This window comes from Podarcis melisellensis (genome assembly GCF_964234715.1).
Source record: "Podarcis melisellensis genome assembly, chromosome: 6".
Taxonomy (NCBI): domain Eukaryota; kingdom Metazoa; phylum Chordata; class Lepidosauria; order Squamata; family Lacertidae; genus Podarcis; species Podarcis melisellensis.
Window position 1 is genome coordinate 67,310,136 of NC_138538.1, and position 20,350 is coordinate 67,330,485.

Sequence of the window (20,350 nt, forward strand, 5' to 3'; positions counted from 1 at the left end):
AAAAACACTGTACATAACGCACAGAATTGAAATCAGTGGCTTGGCTTGCCCCTCCTCCACATTGCAGAACACTCCTGAGAGTCAGGGAACTGACCCCTCTTGCATAGTGTGGGATGTGGTGTAGAGGGAATCAGTATCACTTGTGACTTATACATCCCATTGCATCCCATACAACATAACTCATGCCAATCAGGAAGATTAATCTGTATGTGCAATATTTATTGTGATTGAACAGGAAAAAAAACCCTATTTGGGTTGATTATTGGCATAAGGTATACACAGATTGCACAACATAGCAGTCTGGTGGCAAAATCTGATTCTAGCTATTTCACAGTATGGCTGAGGATTTGACAGGAGGTAAAATACTCCTGTGGTTTAACAGGATTTCTTTCTTCATTCTTGAAGTTCTCACTGGCATATAAGAAGTGTGCATCATAGAGCAGGTGCATAATTCATAATCACACAACTATAAGGATAGTGTTTTGTTTTTTAAAATTTCTCCTTTCATCATCTCAAGCAACACGGCTGATAGAAGCGTGTGCAGAGGAAACATGACACAGCAACTTATTTGAGATATGCCAGTATATATAATATGGGAAGTGATGCTCCCACTCTTGACTTTTTAGATCGTAATTAAAAATGGCAGCTTTTAATTCTGTATAGCGGCATGCAGGACTCCTTGGTATTTTTTGAAAGAAACATTGCAGGCTGAATCATCCAACTGAGCACTTCCTTTCCTCATGGTACAATTTTTGTTCTTCATGCAACACAACACGTAAGCTAGAATCGCACCGAAATAAGCCATAGCCACTTCTTTTCTCTCCATAGGGGCAAAACGTGATTGTTCCACAGTAAGTGAGATAATCTTGCATGTTATGCTTCCCCTTCCTGTTTGAAGCCTGGAGTGTGGCAACAGAAGTTCTGCCACATCAATAGCAGAGGGCATTGCAGTGTGGCACCACCACTCCTGCTCTCCAGTTGGGCTGTGTCGCTGCTGTTTACCAGGAGGCAGAGGAGTAGTTAGCCAGCAGTGAGCTGGTACAGTGCCCAACACACCGGAGGAACCAATCCAGTTCTCCCGCCAGTGCCTCTGTAGTGTGCTAGCCTCACCGCTGCCTCATTCCTCCTCTCTACCTCCCAGAAAGCAACAATGGTGAAACAAACCAGAGGTCAGGTGAGTGGTGCCAGGCCACCATGCTTGTCTGCTACTGCTTCCTAAATTATTAAAAATGATAATAATCCCAACAAGTAGAACTTCAGTACGCCAGGGAGAAAGTTTCTAGCCCATATTGCACACTTAGAATGCTGAGGACTGTGAGTGTTTTATGTATTTAAAAATTGCATCTCCTACCTGCAGCCTGAAGTACTAGCCCATTCTGCCACCTCATTCACATGTAATTCTGTTGCAAGTGGACTGGTCACAGGCGTGGGAATAAAGTGGCTGAAAGTAATGTGAGAGCTAAAGTTCAGTGAGCCAGGGTCTTGGTATGTCTCCTCCCCCCCCTCTCTCTTTTTTTACAAAAATAACAGCATCATTTACTGTGAGCAGTACTTTCTTTGGGGTTTTTTCTCTCCCCCTCCCTCTCTTTCTCTGTCTTTAAATAACATTACACTTTGTGTGGGCCTTGGGCATTGAGGCAGATATTGGTGTTTCCTCATAACCAGGTCAGAGTGAAAATCGGGGTGAGGGACATTTAATCATATTGACCATGTACAGTCAGAGTCTACTATTATTTACCGGCCATGACATTATTATCCTCCTGCAAATCATTTAGACTGAGAAGTGAAAGGCCTTTGGGAGCAGTATTCCCAACTTCAAAAAATATGAAACAGCAGGTAGCAATCACTGCACAGTTCCTGGGAGTAATTCTTCTCTGGCAATTGCTTTGCCCTCTAATCGTACCGACCAAAAGAAAAGAGAGTGTAATGATTCGAGAACAGTGTAATGTGAACAGTGTAACTGCAGAAGAGGTATGGGTGTACATTAATGTATATGCGCCATTCAAGAATTTACCATTACAATCCTTACAAACATATGGTGATGGTTGTATAACAACAACAGCTGTTGCTGTTGCTACTATTTAACAATTTATTTAGCCACAACAATGTGCTGCAATAATCATGGAATATTTGTTAGCTGGAATGCAACTCTCAATGCAGAGTATGCTAGAGTCGGCCCAATACTGGGCTGCCTTCAAGCACATTATAGAGAAAGTACTGTAGACTACTGTGTATGACTCTGTTAAATACAGTGCACTGAAAATGGAGTTTGTGTTTGTAGTCCTTAACAGAAAAGCTCATAATATGTGAGCTACTTCTAATGGACTTTCAAACTCTACATTATAGGTTGTACCAAGCTTTTTGGGTCACTATTGAGTATGAAACACAGAAAAAAAAAACCACCCCCTCATTTCTTCCTTACACATATGTGGGCACACCCAGCCAGGAAAGGCAAACAGCAGATAGTTAATTCTATATTTACAAAAGCAGCTCCTTAGGCGCACCGGATACCCACACTATGTAGTTGTCTACATAGCTGTTTTCCAAGTTTGTGTCTGGGCTTAGGTACCGTTGTCTGACATGAGTGCACACACGCAACCTGAGCCTTCTTGGATACAGTGAGCAGTCTCTTCCTCCACTTCCAATTTGTCCTGCATGCCCACCTCCAACTCTTGACTGCTCGGACCCATCCTCTTCTCCTTTCCTGGCTCCTGGGTGGCACCCAACCCCCAAAATCTCTGCCCCTCCTCTCCTGGGTTCGCCTCCGCCCCCTTGCCTCCATCACATATTCGTCAGAGTATTTCTAGTCCCTCTCAATATGTTACCTTGTGCATAACTGTTATCATGTGTACACAGAACACAGATGTGTACACTGAATTAAGAACAACCACAGTTTTAATTTACTGGCTTTAGAATTTGAGATCTTATTCTTTTCCCACCTCCAGCCCACATACACAAAATTGTAGACTCCTTTGGGGGGAAAGACTAATACACCCATTAAGGAACAGTTAGATAAATTATAGCCTATACTGATCTTAATTGATAAGTTGCAGAAAATAAAAGCCTGAGTGTCGGTGATTTAATGGACCGCTATCAGCATTTATATGATCTTGAGGCTTTAGTCCATTGTAATTCAAGCAAAAGATTTATTTAGTACATTCTCAGATAAGATTCTGTGGCCATGATAATCTAATATAAATTTAGGCACTCATGATCTTGTTGAAATTGGCTGCTAATTTGAGGGAAGGAGATGGGCAGTATAATGTTATCTATTTGTTTTAAAGGAACTGGAAGAAAATTGTGTTCTTTGGGAACAGTAAGTGTTCAAGGGGAAATCTGCAACCGGACGTTCCATTGACTTCGTCCTTTTATCGGAATTTTTGATACATACACCGATTTTTATATAAGCTTTTCTGCCTTCCTTAAAAATAAGAATTGGGCATATTGGTCAGAATTAGGATCTCATTGTTTTGAACGGGATCAAGCACATGCAGCTCTGCACTGCGTTGTTGACTATGTATTTCTGTGTTTCTTGATCACAGCCTTTTTATTTATTGCACGCCTTGCTGTTTTTTGCATTTAAAGTAAATATCACTACCCTCCCTTTCCTTTCCACACCCACCCGATGCTTTCCCTCTTAAGGTTAGGTAGGCCTGCCTTCCCAAATAACCTTGCCCGTTCTCGGCGCTTTAGGAAACATAAGGCGTTCAGATCCTTGAAGGAGAGCAGTTGACTTTCCTTTCAGACTACGGGGCACCGGGGTTATTGTATCTATGGAAGAAAGCATGTGTGAGAGTAATGAGCAGTGGAACGCCATTAGTATGCCTGAAATGATTTAATGAAAGCTTGGATCATGACACGTCAGGAGCTGTTCTTATCATTTGGACAGCTCCATCTGCATCCTTAATAATTAATTAAGTTCAGGGAGAGTTCAGCTTTGCGCACTCCTTTCGAAGGGCTCCTTCAGACAACACTTCTCGGGCTGCCAGTCCCAGAGAGGAATAGGCTTCTGCTTGGCTAAGAGCAAGGATCTGCGAGATAGAAGAGCAATTTTAGAGCTTGCCTCTGCCAGGTAACAAAAGCTCCAGGGAGGACAAACAGGGTCAGAACATGTGCAGTTCAGCTAGGTTACCTCGGAGTGGTGTTTCTGTTCTTCTGTCTTATCATATCCATGTCAGCACTTCAGGCTGTGTGGAATGAATTTTAAGCTGCTAAGCTCAATGTAATGCAATTGAGCAGCTTGATGGCTTTAATAAAACAAACAGTGCACTCTGGCAAACTCTGGTCAGAAAAGCCCACACTTTTGACTTTTTGTGTTTTGCCTCTTTTCGCTTTAATATAATTCAAGGAGGTTCGAGGTTGGTTAGACTTGTCATTTGTGTTGCGCTCCTGAGAGAGATTCTCATGAGCCTTAGGAATCGCCTGCAGGAAGATGACTGACCCAAAGCATTCTGGATGTGGTTCTGTTTCATGAATAGGGAAACATATGATCTCTAAAGAGACAACATTACTTCTCCTTAGTGATACTGTCCATCCAAGACAAAGCAACTTTGCAGTGATAGCATAATAGGCATTGGGCAAATCCTCAGTGTGAATAATGGAAGTTTTAGAAATTTAGGCATAGTTCCTGTGCTGGCAGTATGGAGAGGGATGTCTAATACTTTATACTTACCACATCCTAGAAAAATGAATTCACCATAATGTGATAAGCTTCTGTGATTCAAGTACATGTTTCCATAGCTGCAGATGCCTTGTCAGCAATACACCATTCACTCGCTTATTAGTTTGGTTTATCTTCATTTGTATGCCACTATTTGATTATTCAGAGTGACATATAGCAAATTAAAATGACCACTTGGTGGAAGCTGGAGAACTGAAACTAACCCTGAATTGAAACCAGTCCCCCACTACTGCCACTGAAGAGGTGATCAGCATAAAGGTGACATTATGCCAAGTTGGGCTTATTACATCTTGGTTTTGTAAGCCTTTTCTCTACACACATTGCCTCTTCTCTGCCCTTCTCAATTACACCAGTAACACTTCAATCAACTGTCCTTTCCCATTACATCTGAACTGGGAAACTATGGTTACAAAGTTCTCAAAACACAGCTTGAAGTTGGTTTAAGATCCTAACTTTTTCTGTACCTGGTAACCATGGCTTACCAGTTCAGGCACAATGAGAAGCTATGGCTAAGTAAGTGATGTCTTGCTTTAACTGCATCGAGGAAAGGGGTTGCATATGCAGGCACAAAACTTGTTCACAATATAATATAACAAAGCTTATATCCAAAATATCACTATCCTACACCACACCCAGTTCTACTGGTGCTACCGGATGGGCCTTTTAGCATTTCAGACGGCTTTTGTATAATAATAGTGCAGTAGTAGAAATGGTTTTGTTGACTTTAGTTTACAGAGTTCATAACAGTGTGTTGTTTTGGAAAATTGTGGTTTACAAAATATAGACAATATATGTATTCTGCTCTTGTGCCTGGGATTTCATGCATGGCTCATATTGCGAGCTAGGACTAGGCATGCAGAAAAGTCTCCTTCTCCACACACTTCACCCTCACTCAATAGGTCCACAGTTCTCACACCCTTTGAGAGGAATCATTAATCACAAGAAAATTACAAGATCATTTTATAGTGTTGTGACAGCAGAAATATTTCCGTGAGTCAGTTTGAATCAATTCCTTGAAGGAATCAATTCAGTGGCTTTCAAGGCGCACACAATATTAATGTTCTTTAAGAAATTAAGCATTTAAACTGTCATATATATATCACCCAATCACACCTTACAAATATTTGTGATTTCTTAGATAGCAATGAGAAGAATCAGGAGAGTGAAGAATAAGCAAAACATTTTCTTCATAAAAATTCCGAGTACAAGTCATTTCTTGTGAGTGTATGCTCTTCAACAAGTTCCTCTGCTCTGCCCCTTTCTGCTTTCCATGTTACATGATATTATGGCAATCTGTCCGAGTTTGTTTAACCCTTGATTAGAGGTGATTTATCTAGAGGAGAGGCATTTTCCCAGAGCTCTCACCTACCATGGTGATGTTCTTACCAGGTGCGTGTGTTTAATAGCAAGAAAGCGAATACTTTTCTAATGGGTACTTGGAGCATAGGCAAACCAGGACTTCTGAATGTTGCTTTCACAGAGCGAACTAGTGTGCTTTGGTTTGCTTGATACTTTAAATTGTATCATATTTCACAGAGATGTGGTGAACAAGTATCTCATGCTCTGTTGTCATATGTCTTAGTTACTTTGCTTTAGAACTACAGTATGTTGTATTCTTAAAGAGACTTTCATTTTCACTTACCATCATATTACAGGACCTTTATCAGCTGAATCAAAGTGCAGTGTTTCTTGTTCTGCCACCCTTTCTCTTTCTTTCACTTTCTATGCTTAAGCAGACACTCAATTTTTTATTTTTATATCAATCAATAAGTTTTATTGTTTATAGCCAATGGCCATCACAATACAATATGAGCACAAATCACACAGCTACAAAAAACACTGTATGCTCCAGACCAGGAAAAATCCACCATGTCCAAAATTTAGGAACATTCCTTCTACTCAGCACCCCCCACCACAAAGGATTCTTTTGGCACTTTCAAATCTGATTAGCCGTCTACTGGCATGAGTAGCATGATGATATCACTGACCCCAGTTATGGATAGTGTTTGCTGTCTTGGGGGGTGGAGGAAGAGATGTTTGCTGTAGGGAGGTAGGAGGGCTTGCTTCATAAACCACATTGGTTTCCACAGCGGATACCCACAGGGATCTGGCTGATGTTATAGCATCTATGGCAATCCTCAACTCCTGCCAGTGAGGAATCCAGTTGGAAGTAGCATATGGCTTAAAGGCCCAATTAGGGCCACTATTCCAGCACTAAACATGAGTAAAGAAGTCATGATCCTGAACACTCTAGTAGCAAAGTAGAAAGCAAAGCTATGCCAGCAGAAACAAGAGATATTAGCATAGCAGCATGGACAACCACATCCACAGTATCCATGGAAATCTTGCACCAACACTGGTCACAGCCAGGCAATTTATAGTGACTTCAGGGGTGCTGTGATGCTATCACAGAAACCGTTCCACCCCCACCCCCAGTGCACGAGCATGCTTGCTGGAAGAGATATTTGTGTCTCAGAAGCATCTGTGACTCACTGGTTAGGAGGACAGCAGCTGATCCCTGCAGCCACAGTGGCATCAGCAGGATTTTGGATTACAAGGCAGCCAAAATACAGAATCAGAAGCAGCCTGAAATCATAACACCTTTTGCCAGAACCAAACAGTGTCCACTCCAGTTAAAGCAGGCAGCCAGTTTGTATAACCCAGAGTGTAGAAGGCTTGGGTATAGAAACTACAGGACGATGGCCTCACTGTTCCTTCCTCTGATAGAATGCTTAGTTAATATAACAATGCACATAAAAGATGTGCGTTACTGTCTGTGTAAGGGTGCAGCCATTTTGCAAGGGAGAAAAGATAGCCAATTCTGCTAGGAAGAATACACAGCAAAACAGCAAGGACAAAAAAAGAAAGCATTGTGAGCTGCCTGGTTGCTATAGAGTACAAAATAAATGCATTATTTACACTATGGCTTTACAGGGAAGTGGAAAGGGCAGTCTTTGAGTCATTGCTAATTCCTGCAGTTGCAACAGGGGATCAAACTGGCTTCAGTTTAACTCCCAGTATTGGTTGTAGTTTATTGTCAAGTAGTTCATATGTAAACAAGGTCATTAACATGCCGAAATTATTGGACTTCCGGGATAGCGCGATCCGGTAATGGCGGATTCCCTCCGAGCTCCGGAGGGAATCGGCTCCGCAGAGGACGGGTCTTGCCGTGCCGGCGACACGGGGACCCTCAAAAACCGCAGGCGCTGAAGCCTGCGGACTTGGTGACTCGGTGGGCACCTTAAACGCCCTCCCCGACCCGCGAAGAGCCTTTTTAAAGGCTGCGGAGTGGACTGGGGTGCGGCGCGGTGCTGAGAGTCCATCGCTACCTCGGCGGAGCGAAGCCGCGAGCCATGGCTGGAGAGCGCTGTCTTCCTTCCTGAAATTTGGACTGAAACAAAGAACCCGTGAGTAAAATGAAAATTCGACACTAAAATTTTACCTTTGATTGGAGTACGACCGGGGGATGTGCTAAAAGGAAGTCCACACTCCCCCCCCCCACAAAAAGATTCAAGCAAGGAGAGGAGCACTAAGGTGGAAAGACTTTTGTGTTTAGAAAAACAACTTGCACGAAATGGATTAAAAGTTATTGTGCTGGAGAGGAAAGAGGAATATTAGAAGCTTTTGTGTAATCCCCCCCCCATTCTGGACCCGGGAGTGTCCTGCGTGTGAGCCTGAGGAAAAAAAGAGAAAGTTTGACAGCTGTCAAAAGAGCTGTTAAACGGACGATTAGAGGCTGGAACTGTGATATTTAGAAATTTCTCTTTGGATTAAAGGTGACATATTGTATCTGAACTGATTGGAAACAAAGTATTTTGAACAACAAAGTAACGAATTGCTGGAAAAGAACTATTAGACTGGCAATCCCCCTGGAGGGAACAAAGGATACTGCAATGGCTGCAGAAGGAAAATTATGGGCAGAGATAGAAAGGATGTTTTTTCTCGTGGGAACTTTACAAGAGCAGACTGCAGATATGAGCAAACAACTTGTGACCTTGAATCTGAAATTGAGCAACTCTGCTGACAATACAAAGTTGGAAAAAAACCTGGCAGCCGGAAAAGAAGAGACAGCTTTGGAAATGGGGGGAAAAGAAGAAGAAGAAGAAGGAGAGGATGTTCAGATGGAAAGCACCAACCAAAAGTCTGCAGCTTTAGGAAACAAAGGAACTGAAGAAGAGGACCAGTGGACCGTAAATCTGCAAAAGGAGAGAAGGACAAAGGAAGAAGCCCCTGGAATATCTGGAATACTGAAATACAAAAAAACAAATAAACATGATTGGGACTTCTTCCTCAAGTTCGAATATGGGAGACTGGCAGATCCATGGCAGCAATTGCTATTGACTGATTCGGTGGAAAGAAAGAACAAGCATGATTGGGACCTTTTCTTTAAGATTGAACATGGGAGATTGGCAGATCCTTGGCAGCAATTGCTACTGACTTTGGTGGAAAGAAAGAAGATGGAACTTGGGACACAACTCCTTCGAGAACTGAAGGCCAATAAGCAACAAAACAGATGGAGAAAGACTAACTGGGGCTTGAGAGCCTCGGATGTGAGAAATCCGGGCTGAGACTGTTCTTTTAGAATAGTGATATGGGAAGGGACAGAAACCGGGCCAGGGAGGGAGGGGGAGAGTAGAATAGTAAAAATTTATGATTTTTGTTCTTTTTAATTTTGATATGGATTGTTTAATAAAAAGGGAGGATTTCGTGGGAGAGAGGGTAGGACGACCTTAGAGAAAGGAGCTAATGTGTAAAAACAGGATAAGTAAACTTGAGCCCAACAAGAGATGTTAAATATTAAGAACAGAGGATAAAAATATAATAGAGAGAAGAGGAAATAACTTGCTGAATTAACTATTGAAATTGGAATGGGGGAAGGAGAGATGTGGGGAAGTCAAGGAAAGAGGGTAATGAACATTATATATGTTTTGTTTTGTGTTTTGTGTTTGTGTGTGTGTATGTCTATAAAATGTGAAAACTCAATAAAAAATATTTTTTTAAAAAAAAAACATGCCGAAATTATTATTTTGCTTTGGGTGTCCCATGCTTACTATAATCAATTGTTCTTTCTCCGTGATAATAACAGCAGCAGCATTTGAGATGAGTTTGTTAATGTGAACCAGATTAATTTCACCTTGAGTTTCTATTCTCTTGATCTATAATGGCTTATTCAAAACCTGGCTAGTTCAGAATTTCCTTGTTTTATTACACATTATTTATATCACAGGCATGTAAAGAATCCACATACAGGGCTCATTCATATGTAATGCTTAGTTCAGTGCTATATGATTGAGTTGGAATGAACCCAAGCAAAACATCTGACCGCGTTCTCCCCTCCTTCCTTCTCCTTCTCTCACATGGCAAGGAGGAAGCCTGGTTGGTTGTTAAGTTCAAACCAGGGGATCTGGTTTAAAACAAGCTCTGCTAAGTTTCCAATGTAGCCAATTTCAGACCATGAATTGTTAAGCTGTCAAGGCCAGGCTGAACACTGGTGAGCAGGTAGGGCTGCCATACGTCTGGATTTGTGGGGTGTGGGTGAGTGGGGTGTGGGTGGGTGTCTTCCTAACTTCCTACTTTTTGAAATATGGCAACCCTATGAGTGGGGCCTCTCTGTTGCTGCAACTACCTCATTGGGTGCACTCCTAGGAGTAGCTGAGAAATGCAAGACCGATACACACATTTTCCTAACTTGTAGGTGTAGTTTTGACATTCCTTGCCTGACAGTGCCGTGACAGAAGAGTTTGTTTTAAAACAGGATCCCTGGCTGAAACATAAAGGCACACCAGGATTCTTCAAAATTGAAACTAGACCCTTTCAACATTGTTCTGCTGGCAGCATTGCAGGCGTGCGCAGTTGCACAAGTCCAACGCAGTGCTCATTCTGGCTCATCCACAAAGCACTAAACTTAGAGGAGAACTGCTGCCCTGAGTAGGAGACTTGGGTTCAGGACTCCCAACTTGAAGGGCCATTTCATAAACTAGGCAATGGCTTACCTTGTCACCACCAAGTGCAGACTCAACATGGAGCAGTGGCCAGTATTCACACTTTAATTTTTTAGACGGACACATGAAGCATCTTCGGTGTACATTTAAAAAGACATTGAAATATGTTTCCTAACGTTCTTTTGCACAGGAATGTTTAACATTAGGCAGTATGAAGCACAAATAAACTCAAACCAAAACGTCAAACCAAAATGAACAATATTACAAGATGTGCACTGAGTGAGAGTGGCTGGGCTTTGGCCATTCTTGATCTAATCTTTCTTTGCAGCCACTTTGTGCAGACTGTTCTGTCACCAGCTCCAGAATAATTTGGAAAATAACCACTTTTTTTTACTTTTTTTGTTTAGTCTAGAGCATCATCATTACTTAACTTGTTACTTGAAGTAATTTAATTTCATTGCTATCTGTTTTGACAGCTGAATATTATCTTCCTGGTGATCACACTGTACAAAATGGTGAAGCACTCAAACACTTTGAAACCAGACTCTAGCAGGTTGGAAAACATTAAGTAAGTGCTTTGTGTTTGAATCAAGAACTGTGATTATTTTTTCTGATTGTTCCAACTGATTGAAAGCTCCCCCTTTCCATTAGCAACACAATGCTTTGTTTCCCAGCACCCACAGATGTCAATTAGAAGTAAACAGCACCAATCCTGCTCTCGTCATATTTGTTGCTATAATGATACAGGCAACGCTTGAAATTAAATAACTTCTGCTTGGAACAATGGCCAAGAATTTGTTTTGGTGCATTCACGGAGATTCCTCAGCAATGTAGCAAGTTCATTTGCATTTAAAATGCAGCTTCCAAACAATGTTCCCCTTTGCATGGCTGGTGTTGTTCTGCTGAGTATGTTTCGTTAAATTATTTTCAGATGCTAGTGATTCTCAGCAGTTTCCCCATTCATAATCCCACTCCCCTAAGAGAATTTGCTTCTACTTCTTTTGTTATCTTGAAGATTATCTGTTGCTTTTCATGCAAATTTAACAAATATTTACTTTTATCCTGTGACTACACAAGAATCACAATATTCCCTTTCTTGAAAGTAGAGCAATGGCTTAATATTCTTAATGAGAATCTTACAGTGGTGGATCATGCTTTAGGTCAGAGGTAGGCAAGATAAGATTCCACTGTCCAATACCAGCCCAAGCATCCATTATGTGGGTAAAGGGAAGGAACAGATTTCTGGGAGGGAAGCTTTTGGTTTGGTTGGGTGGGATAAACACTTTGGACTTACATTGCCTACCCCTGCTTTAGATTATTCTATATTTAGACTGGAATTGTTTTGCCAGACTTAAGAGGGACAGGACTTTCCCCCCTAATCATAAGCACTCTTACTTGGAGGTCAGATCCACTGACGTCATTGGTGCTCCCAAGTGAAATGTGCTTAGTAGTGGGCTCTTGAATTGTCTTTGAATGCAGAATATGGCAAGGACAGATTTGCAACAAAGCTAGCATTACAAACTAGAAGTTGCTTAGATAGGTCACAATATCAGCTTCATTGCATGTTGCATGTTAAGAGAGAGAGCTAATCTTTAGCACCTCTCTTTTCTTCCTTTTCTTCCTCTTTCTGTCTTCTCATCCACACCAGTAATTACCGTGTTTGTGATGGCTACTATAATACGGACTTACCTGGGTAAGATAGAACCCTACATTAACAAATTTAAAGCATGACTTTTTAATTTTTATTTTTTTAAAAAAACAAAACTTTACAAATATGGACAATTTTCTGGATTGTCCGTAATTTTAATTAACAACTTTGGAGATAATCTAATTTGCTAAACTATTTCCAACTATTATATGCTTTTTATTATTTTAAACTGCTTGTGTCTGCACTTTGAATTTTCTAATTTTAACTAATTTTTGTATAAAATTACTAAAAATGCTTTCTTATTAATTTCAATTTAAATTCTGTCTAATGATTTTGTTTCTCTTTTCTGCTTATAATGCTTTCTAGCTATGAAGATAATAAGCCATTTATCAAGTAAGATCATTAGTTAGATGTGGAATGCACTGAATAAACCCCTTTCCCCTTCATTCTGTGCTGTCCTCTGCAATTTCTTTCCCCCCCGAAACTATTCATGACAAAATATCCTTCAAAGACCTTTTTTTGTGATTAAATCCATATATTTGTCACATTTCAGTAAGGCACTTTCATATGAAAGTTAGACTACCTAGTTTAGCAGAGTCTTCAAACTTTAGGTTATCAGCTTTTGATCTGCCATTTAACTTTTGTGTATTTGTGTTATTTGTGTATGTGTGTGTCAGATGCAAGCACAATTGTTAAAATATGGGCATCCATTAGTGGTTAAAAGAGACTTTCAGATCTCCAAATATACACGCATACATACAGATAAAGCAAAGGGGTTTCTGGACCTGGTACTAGAGCATTGCATTTTAAAATAACTACCGCTGCTGTTTTCATTGGAAACTAAAACGGAATTGCTCTTCCTATAATAGATAAAAGGTTAAAGCCAATAATTTATAATTATATATGACTAAAAACCTAGTAAAAATAAATTGCAGCAAGTAAACTTTTAATATGCAATTTTGCAATGTGCATTTTTTTAAAAAAAACAAAACGGCAGTGTTACTTAAATTGCTTTTCTTTTTCAGGTCTTGGGCCCTAGGTGCATTTGCTCTCCTGTGTCTTCTGGGCCTAACATGGTCTTTTGGACTGCTTTATGTCAACGATGAGACCATTGTGATGGCATACCTCTTCACAGTATTTAATTCTTTCCAAGGAATGTTTATTTTCATCTTTCATTGTGCACTCCAAAAGAAAGTGAGTCATTGCACATATACACTTCCTCTGTACCTCCAAAATATTTTCCGTATCTCTTTTTAAACAAGGCATTATATATAAATAGTGCATAGACAGGTGGAACGTAGTGCTCTGTTGTTTAACTTGTGATCCAGCTGCCAACAAAATTGTTGTTAGAAGTCCTGATTGTTAGGTTACCATACTTTTACCCATTCTTCTACATTCTTGCGATACTCCCCCTAGGTGGCAGTGTCACAGACGAAAGTGAACACATGCCAATAATTGGGATTGTCTGGATGCAGTAAGTTCCACATTACCATGTTTAATGTAGGTGAATTAAAGCAGAATTCTACATGTGTCTATTCCGAAGAAGATCTCAAATGAGATCAATGGGGCTATTTTCCAGGCAACCTCTTACTAATCTTAGCGCCAATGACTTGCAAGGCAAGTTGGGCCAAAAACTAGACATGTAAATGTGCCTATCTTTAAAAAAAGCCAAAAAACCATTTAAGAACATGGCCATAGCTGCCATCCCAAATCAAATAAATCAATAAAAATACTTAACTAACAGAGGTTTTCCCCACTAACATGAAGCCTGGCTATGCCCATGCTTAAGAAAGCAAACAAATAGATAAATGGAATCAGAAACCATTCTAAAAATGGATGGGTTTTGTTGAACAAACATTTATGGCCTCTGTTATGCAGCATGGAACAAATAAGTATATTGTGTTTAACTATTAAAACAGGGTAACAGCAGTTCCTCTCCCCTGAAACGTATTGGTGGATGGGGAGGCACTGTTAGCCATTGATCAACCCCTGTAGCACATCTTTCTTTTCATCTGTGATTTTTCTGGCTGATGGTAGATTGTTCATTATGAGGTGAAGCTTTTAGCAAAAGTTGATCCCCAGGAGGGCTCTTTTCTTTCCATCCTCCAAGAGCAGGATTGCACTTAGATATAGGTAAAATACTATTTATAATCAGCATTTTAAAGGGAACTGTGAAAATCAAATTACTGTTCACACATTGGGATCCCTGATTCATAGGACATTTCATTAATTTGAGATCATTGGATAAAAGGCATGCTGATTATTGGCTGCTAGTTTAATAAGAGTTGAATCAGAAGTAGCCTTTTGTATTTGAAATGAAGTTGGCATTTCATTATTATTATTTTTTACAATTGGTATACCCTCCAGTTTGAGTGTGGCTGCTATGATACAGGTAAAGTGATTTGCGTCATGAAACAGGGAATTGCCAATAGGACAGCAGGTATTTCCTCTGAATTAGAGGAATGGAATGAATATTTGAAACATTTTAAAATGAAAATAGTCAAGATACAAATGCTTCCTAGAGTAGGGTATTATAAAACAATGTTGTTGTTGTTTTAAAAAATAACATCAAAAGGCAAATTGCCTTTATTCCTTACTCGAATTATGCATTGTTTTTATACTATGTTGCGGTAGTCAGAAGCAATATTAAGTGCCAGTTGAGCGTGGAAAAAGCTTAACCTTCGCACAAGATGTTTCATACCTGCAAGAAGCATTCAGGCTGCCGTTTAAGCTTTAAAAAGTTTCAGTGTCTTTCCCTGGATATCATTCTACTTCTGTATACATAGCTAATGTGTTCTTTTTATTCTGTTATTACTAGTTGGCCACTAAATTGAACAGAGAAATAGAATTGTGAAAGTGAAAACTATTATGTTTCTAGTCCTGACAAGATGATAGTGCTGTTACTTCCTTCAGTTTTGAACAAGCTGTAATTTAGAAATAATGACAGTGGAATGTGCTGCACTGACAGATAATGTACATTCACAGCAGTATAGACATTAGGCAAAAATCAGCCCCAGGGGGTGGTATTTGGGAGGCGGGGGAATTAAAAAGACGGTGACAGTCGCTGGTCACACACACAGAGACAGACAGACACACAATTTTGCAGCTTATATAGGAAACCCATACTATGCCCATTCTCATCCCTGGCCTAAATTTCTAAGGCCGTTAAAATCTTTTAGGCTGTAATCCTATATAAACCTGAGAGTAAGCGCCATTTAAACTGAATTGGACTTGTTTCTGACTTGACATGCATAGTATTAATCTTATTTCCCTGAGGGTATTAGCATCATTCACTTAGCTATTTATTTTTGTGAACTTAATCACACTAGACATTGAAATACAACTTTTATTTTGTGCCATCCAAATAAATTCAATCCCAAATATGTATCCTTGAAATTAGCAGTGTAGCTCCCAGGGGTGGCAGCACTTACCTAATCTCCCATTCCTAGGTTTACTTTGGAGGAGCGAGTGAGGTGGGCATGATGCAAATGCACCAGTGGGAGCACCAGATTGGCTCCACCGATGCATTTGCACCATGGTAACCTCACCGTTGGGCTCCCCATAAACCTTGGCTGCACTGGTGAAGTTGCTGTTCCATTTCCCAAGCCACTACAACTTATGGTGCCCAGCTGTCTTCATTGCTCTCGTTCCACTTTGTTAGCCAATAGAGCTGCTTGGCACAGACTGGCTCTCTTCAAGCCGTAAGTGGTCACACCAGAGTACGTCTGGAATTGTTTGCCGTGTACTGGGAGAGCCAGTCGAGACACAACCTCCACCGGGTCATGGTTTGAAGCCACACTGGAATGTGAATCATGGGGGACATTTTGTCTATGATTTCCTTCTACCTGCAGTTCCCCAGCTAGGAAGTAATCTAGAGAAAGGATAATTGCAAGACATAAGAGAGGCAAGGATTTTGTGCTTCACTGACATGCTTTTAATTTTGTAAAAAATTAATACATTTTTCTTAATTGTATTGGAAACATAAAAATGGCCCTGTTTCAGAAGGGCTTGTTTACCTTTGCTGTCTGCCTCAGATCTCAGGAGCAGGTAGGCTAGAAATATACAGAAATAGATTATTTAAAAATGAAAGCATGAATATTTATGAGCATCGTTGTTAACATACAGGTACGTAAGGAGTACGGCAAGTGCTTCAGACATTCGTATTGCTGTGGAGGATTGCCAACAGAGAGCCCACACAGTTCAGTAAAGGCATCGACTACCAGAACTAGTGCTCGCTATTCCTCTGGCACTCAGGTAACAAACATTTTGACAGAACCTTTTAATGACAGCATCTTTTAATTAACCTTGCTTATAAAAAGCCCGCTGAGATGCGTTCCATTCAGATGCACTAATTGTGTTCTCATTATAACAGCCTTGATGACAATTGCATGCTTTTTTTATATATTCTGGGCCCGATTCTAAACATTCCTTCAAGGTTGAGCTTCATAGTAGTTTTTTTTTTTTTTTTTTTAAAGAAGACATTAACAACAAACTCTCTTATTGGTCCATAAGCAGAGTTAGAGCTTACTTATGGCCAGAAAGTGGCCAAGAGATGTGATTTTAAATAGCATGTATCGTCAGCAGTAAGTCTGAGACATTAAGTCTGCTTAATATAAATCAGTTCAGGAGACTACATGTTTCACAACTGACTTTCCATTTTACAAAGGTAAATATAACCATTTTCAGGAAGTTTTCCCATATGCATAATAATACTACATGTAGAGAAAGATAGTAGCCTGATTGGACTGCCTGTTTGATCAGTGACACTAAAGATAAATACATTGTTACCCTTCCTTTGAAAAAGAAGTCCAAACATTTGCTTTCTGTTAAATTTATTTATTTTTAATGCAACTAAAGCAGCAACCATCAAATGCATTCAACCTCACTTTTCTTTATGTAGCCTAGGCCAGTTCCCTTATCAAAATGCTGCAGCTCCAGAAGACCTTCCTAAACTTTAATGCCAGAGCTCAGCTAAAAGAACGTGCATTAGATGACTTTCCAGTCTTAATAATTAAGTGCATCACTTCCCTAGTTGCAACTCAGCCTGGGCGCAAGACTGTCCAGCACTAAGTGCCCAGGCTGAAGAGAAAGATACCCAGCAGCATGAACCAACTGATGTCCTAAGTGTCCACCAAAGAACCAGAAACTAGTTTGAAGCCAAGCGTACCACAACCAGTTCCATACTCCTCTCCAATACTTTGGTCGTAAGAACATGCATCGCAGCAGGCATGACAGAGAAGTAGGTTAACAGTGCAATTCTGTGCATGCTGACTTGCAAGTAAGCCCCACCGTGTTCACTGGGTCTTACTCCAAGGTACGCTTCCGTAGGATTGTAGCTAAATGTGCCAGGTTGCCATGTAAGATGTGACAACTATGCCCTATTTCTTCCGTTAACAGAGCCGAATAAGGAGGATGTGGAATGACACTGTGAGAAAACAATCTGAATCATCCTTTATCTCAGGTGATATCAATAGCACTTCAACACTTAATCAAGGTCAGTTGCTGGACACATCACACTCTAGTTTTGTTCTTTCGGCGGTATTTTTTTCAAATAAGAATTTAGGAGAATTGGGTTGCAGTAAATAAATCAAATAAGCAGATGTGCTCTGGGGTAGGTAGGTTAAATATCTCAGCATTGGAATGGAAGCACACACACACACACACACACACACACCCCAACACACAAAATGTATAAAAGTATTGCTCAACTCGGTCTTGAACACATTTAAAACTTAGTTCCCTCATGCTCTTTGCTCAGGATTGAATCTGACATTCTTATTCATGGAAATCGTATTTAAATAAGTCTCATCAATAATTTAAACATAAAAGCAAGAACATAATTTTAAACTTTTGCTAACCTTTGTAGTCTAAAACTGAAACAGAACTATACCAGCACAGTGACATTGTAAATGCATAAGATTTCCATATGCGGACATTTTGCCTGTGAAATCAAATTGACATCAGCTCTATACAAAAGACATCTGCAAATAGGGTTTCCCCCACAGTATAGTTTTGATCATATCTATAATGTACAGCATTTGTCTGCCACATGACAACCTGAAAAGAAGGAAGGGAGGGGAAGCCGCAGAACAGACTTAAGATGTCTGGTCACAGTTTTATCACTATAACTCAGATTGAATGTTCTCAGGCATTCAAGACTTCACAGAAGTATACTAAATGATTATGAAGGCTACCCATGCCATCTCCAGCAGTAAACTAACCAAAGCTTCTCATCCAAATCTTTATATATAAATAGACACTTTATCAAAAAATACTAATGTACAACTCTGTACCCCCCATCTCAACCCAAAGCCTGCAGTATTATCTATTTTGTTAAAATCCAAATTGAGTTTATAGGGAGGTCTTTCCTGGTGGTTTGTAATAACAAAAAAGAAAAAAGCCCAATAAATCTATGTTGATCCACAAGAAAATTCCAAAATCCACAGTTGATGTTGTTAGCTATGAGGAGTCTGGAGTCTTGATGGATGTTTCAGTTCCTTTATTAGGACCAACTAAAATGTCAGAAAATAGTGAGCCAGCTTTCGTATTTCTCAGACTCTTCACCAGGCCAAAAGTTGAACAAAGCAGGGAATGTGGGGAAAGTGGGACAGATATGGAAATCCACCTTTGGAATAAATCTAGATCTGCTTCCCCCAGCCTAGCATTGTCCAGATTTTTTGAACTAACAATCAGCCCTTTGGCCACAGCCAGATTTTCCAGCAAACTGAAAATGCTGCTAGATTAGGGGACCACTGTGATTTTAACAAGGAAAACAACAACCCAATTAAAGCCCCCCTCTCTCCCTTCCCAGAGGAAGTAACCTCTTATCTAGGCTGTTACCACGTTTTTCTGAATGCTGTATCTCCCTGATGCCACAATAGGAAGTTTCCATTCCTTCAGGGATTGGTGTTGGGGTAGAGGAGCCAGAATGTTTTTTGTTCAAAATCATGGTACAACCAAGCTCAGATGCTTTTTTCTCCGTAAAGAAATAGGAAATGGATGTAGAATAGCTGCTGGCTGACATTTATCCCTGGCAAGCAACATCTGCATAGGCCCCAAGCCAGATTTTTATTTTTATTTTAAATGGCATGTGAATAGAACATATAGCACTTCTTTTTGTTGGAAGAAGTAGAAAATAGTCCATTGTCTGACTGGTTGTACTGCCAGCATCTCCTCCAGTTTCCTTGCAATTCTAGGGGCTGCTGTATTGAGCTAGCTAGTTGGGCACAATCTTTAAGAGAAAACAGCAAGTCCCATTTGGAAGCTTCCACTAATTTCCATGAGTTTTTGTGCACTGGGACTTTCCCCATGAAATGTGCTCTGAACTTCTAGGTAGCCGGTGCTGCATTTTTCAGTTAATAATAATAAAAAAGACCATGACCTTTGAGTTCTCAGAGCCAACACATTAGAGTTAGAGAATCGTTAGTCTTTCCGCCACAGCGCAGAAATTAAGACAGAGGTGGGGAATTATGGTAATTAGCTGAAATTGCCATGTGGTGTAAAGTTTGCAATGTACAGCATAGGGGAAGATTATCTGAATTGCACTTTAGATTGCATCTTTTTAAAAAAATGTGAAAATCAAATAAATGAAACCAAACACCAAATAAGATTAACATAATCTGTCAGTAAAGCAATTCCCTGAACTGCAGGATTTTTGCTACCTACAGTAATAATATTTTGAGTAGTGATAAAGGCATTAATATTTAAAATGTAATATCTGCTGCTATTGCCACAATGAGAACCTAATCAATTTAAATTTTGTATGTAAATTTTTTGGCTGCTCTCTATCTCATTCTGGACATGTAATATATTCAGACAACATCCACCTCTCCTACCCCGTCACACTGCTCAACGGAACGGCACTTTCGCCTTGCTTGTGTATATATGATGCATTTGGGCCCACAAAGACTGCACTATAATTCCATCTCCCCTGACAACTGTATTAATTTAAGATACCCAAGATCAATATGGGTTTTCAAATGCCTAGTTTTTAACAAATTGCTTAGAAACTTTCTCTGCTTCTTTAGAGGGCATATGCAAAAAGTGTTGATGCATTGGGATTGAAATTGCAGAAATAAG

The 20,350-nt window shown here is 40.1% G+C and overlaps 1 protein-coding gene and 2 long non-coding RNA genes across 21 annotated transcripts in view; 1 reads left to right on the forward strand and 2 right to left on the reverse strand.

Annotated features, from left to right (window-relative positions):
- The window catches only part of ADGRL2 (adhesion G protein-coupled receptor L2), a 244,508-nt gene that overhangs the window by 218,191 nt on the left and 5,967 nt on the right, over window positions 1-20,350 (forward strand). For 12 of the 19 annotated variants that reach the window (XM_081914094.1, XM_081914087.1, XM_081914086.1 and 9 more), the window contains 6 exons: window positions 11,100-11,191; window positions 12,272-12,316; window positions 12,638-12,664; window positions 13,297-13,465; window positions 16,397-16,525; window positions 17,669-17,765. In XM_081914094.1, the coding sequence (XP_081770220.1) occupies window positions 11,100-11,191; window positions 12,272-12,316; window positions 12,638-12,664; window positions 13,297-13,465; window positions 16,397-16,525; window positions 17,669-17,765 (559 nt within the window). The remainder of the gene's footprint in view (window positions 1-11,099; window positions 11,192-12,271; window positions 12,317-12,637; window positions 12,665-13,296; window positions 13,466-16,396; window positions 16,526-17,668; window positions 17,766-20,350) is intronic. The other 7 variants (XM_081914089.1, XM_081914093.1, XM_081914097.1 and 4 more) reach the window with 1 other exon arrangement.
- LOC309371568 lies at window positions 3,821-6,572 on the reverse strand. The gene is made up of 2 exons (XR_014169207.1): window positions 6,324-6,572; window positions 3,821-4,031 (listed from the first exon to the last, which is right to left on the reverse strand). It is a non-coding gene; the product is annotated as an uncharacterized lncRNA (long non-coding RNA).
- LOC309371552 overlaps window positions 16,183-20,350 on the reverse strand; it is a 34,081-nt gene continuing 29,913 nt past the window's right edge. Inside the window, exon 3 of the long non-coding RNA XR_014169189.1 lies at window positions 16,183-16,323. This is a non-coding gene — a long non-coding RNA (uncharacterized lncRNA). The remainder of the gene's footprint in view (window positions 16,324-20,350) is intronic.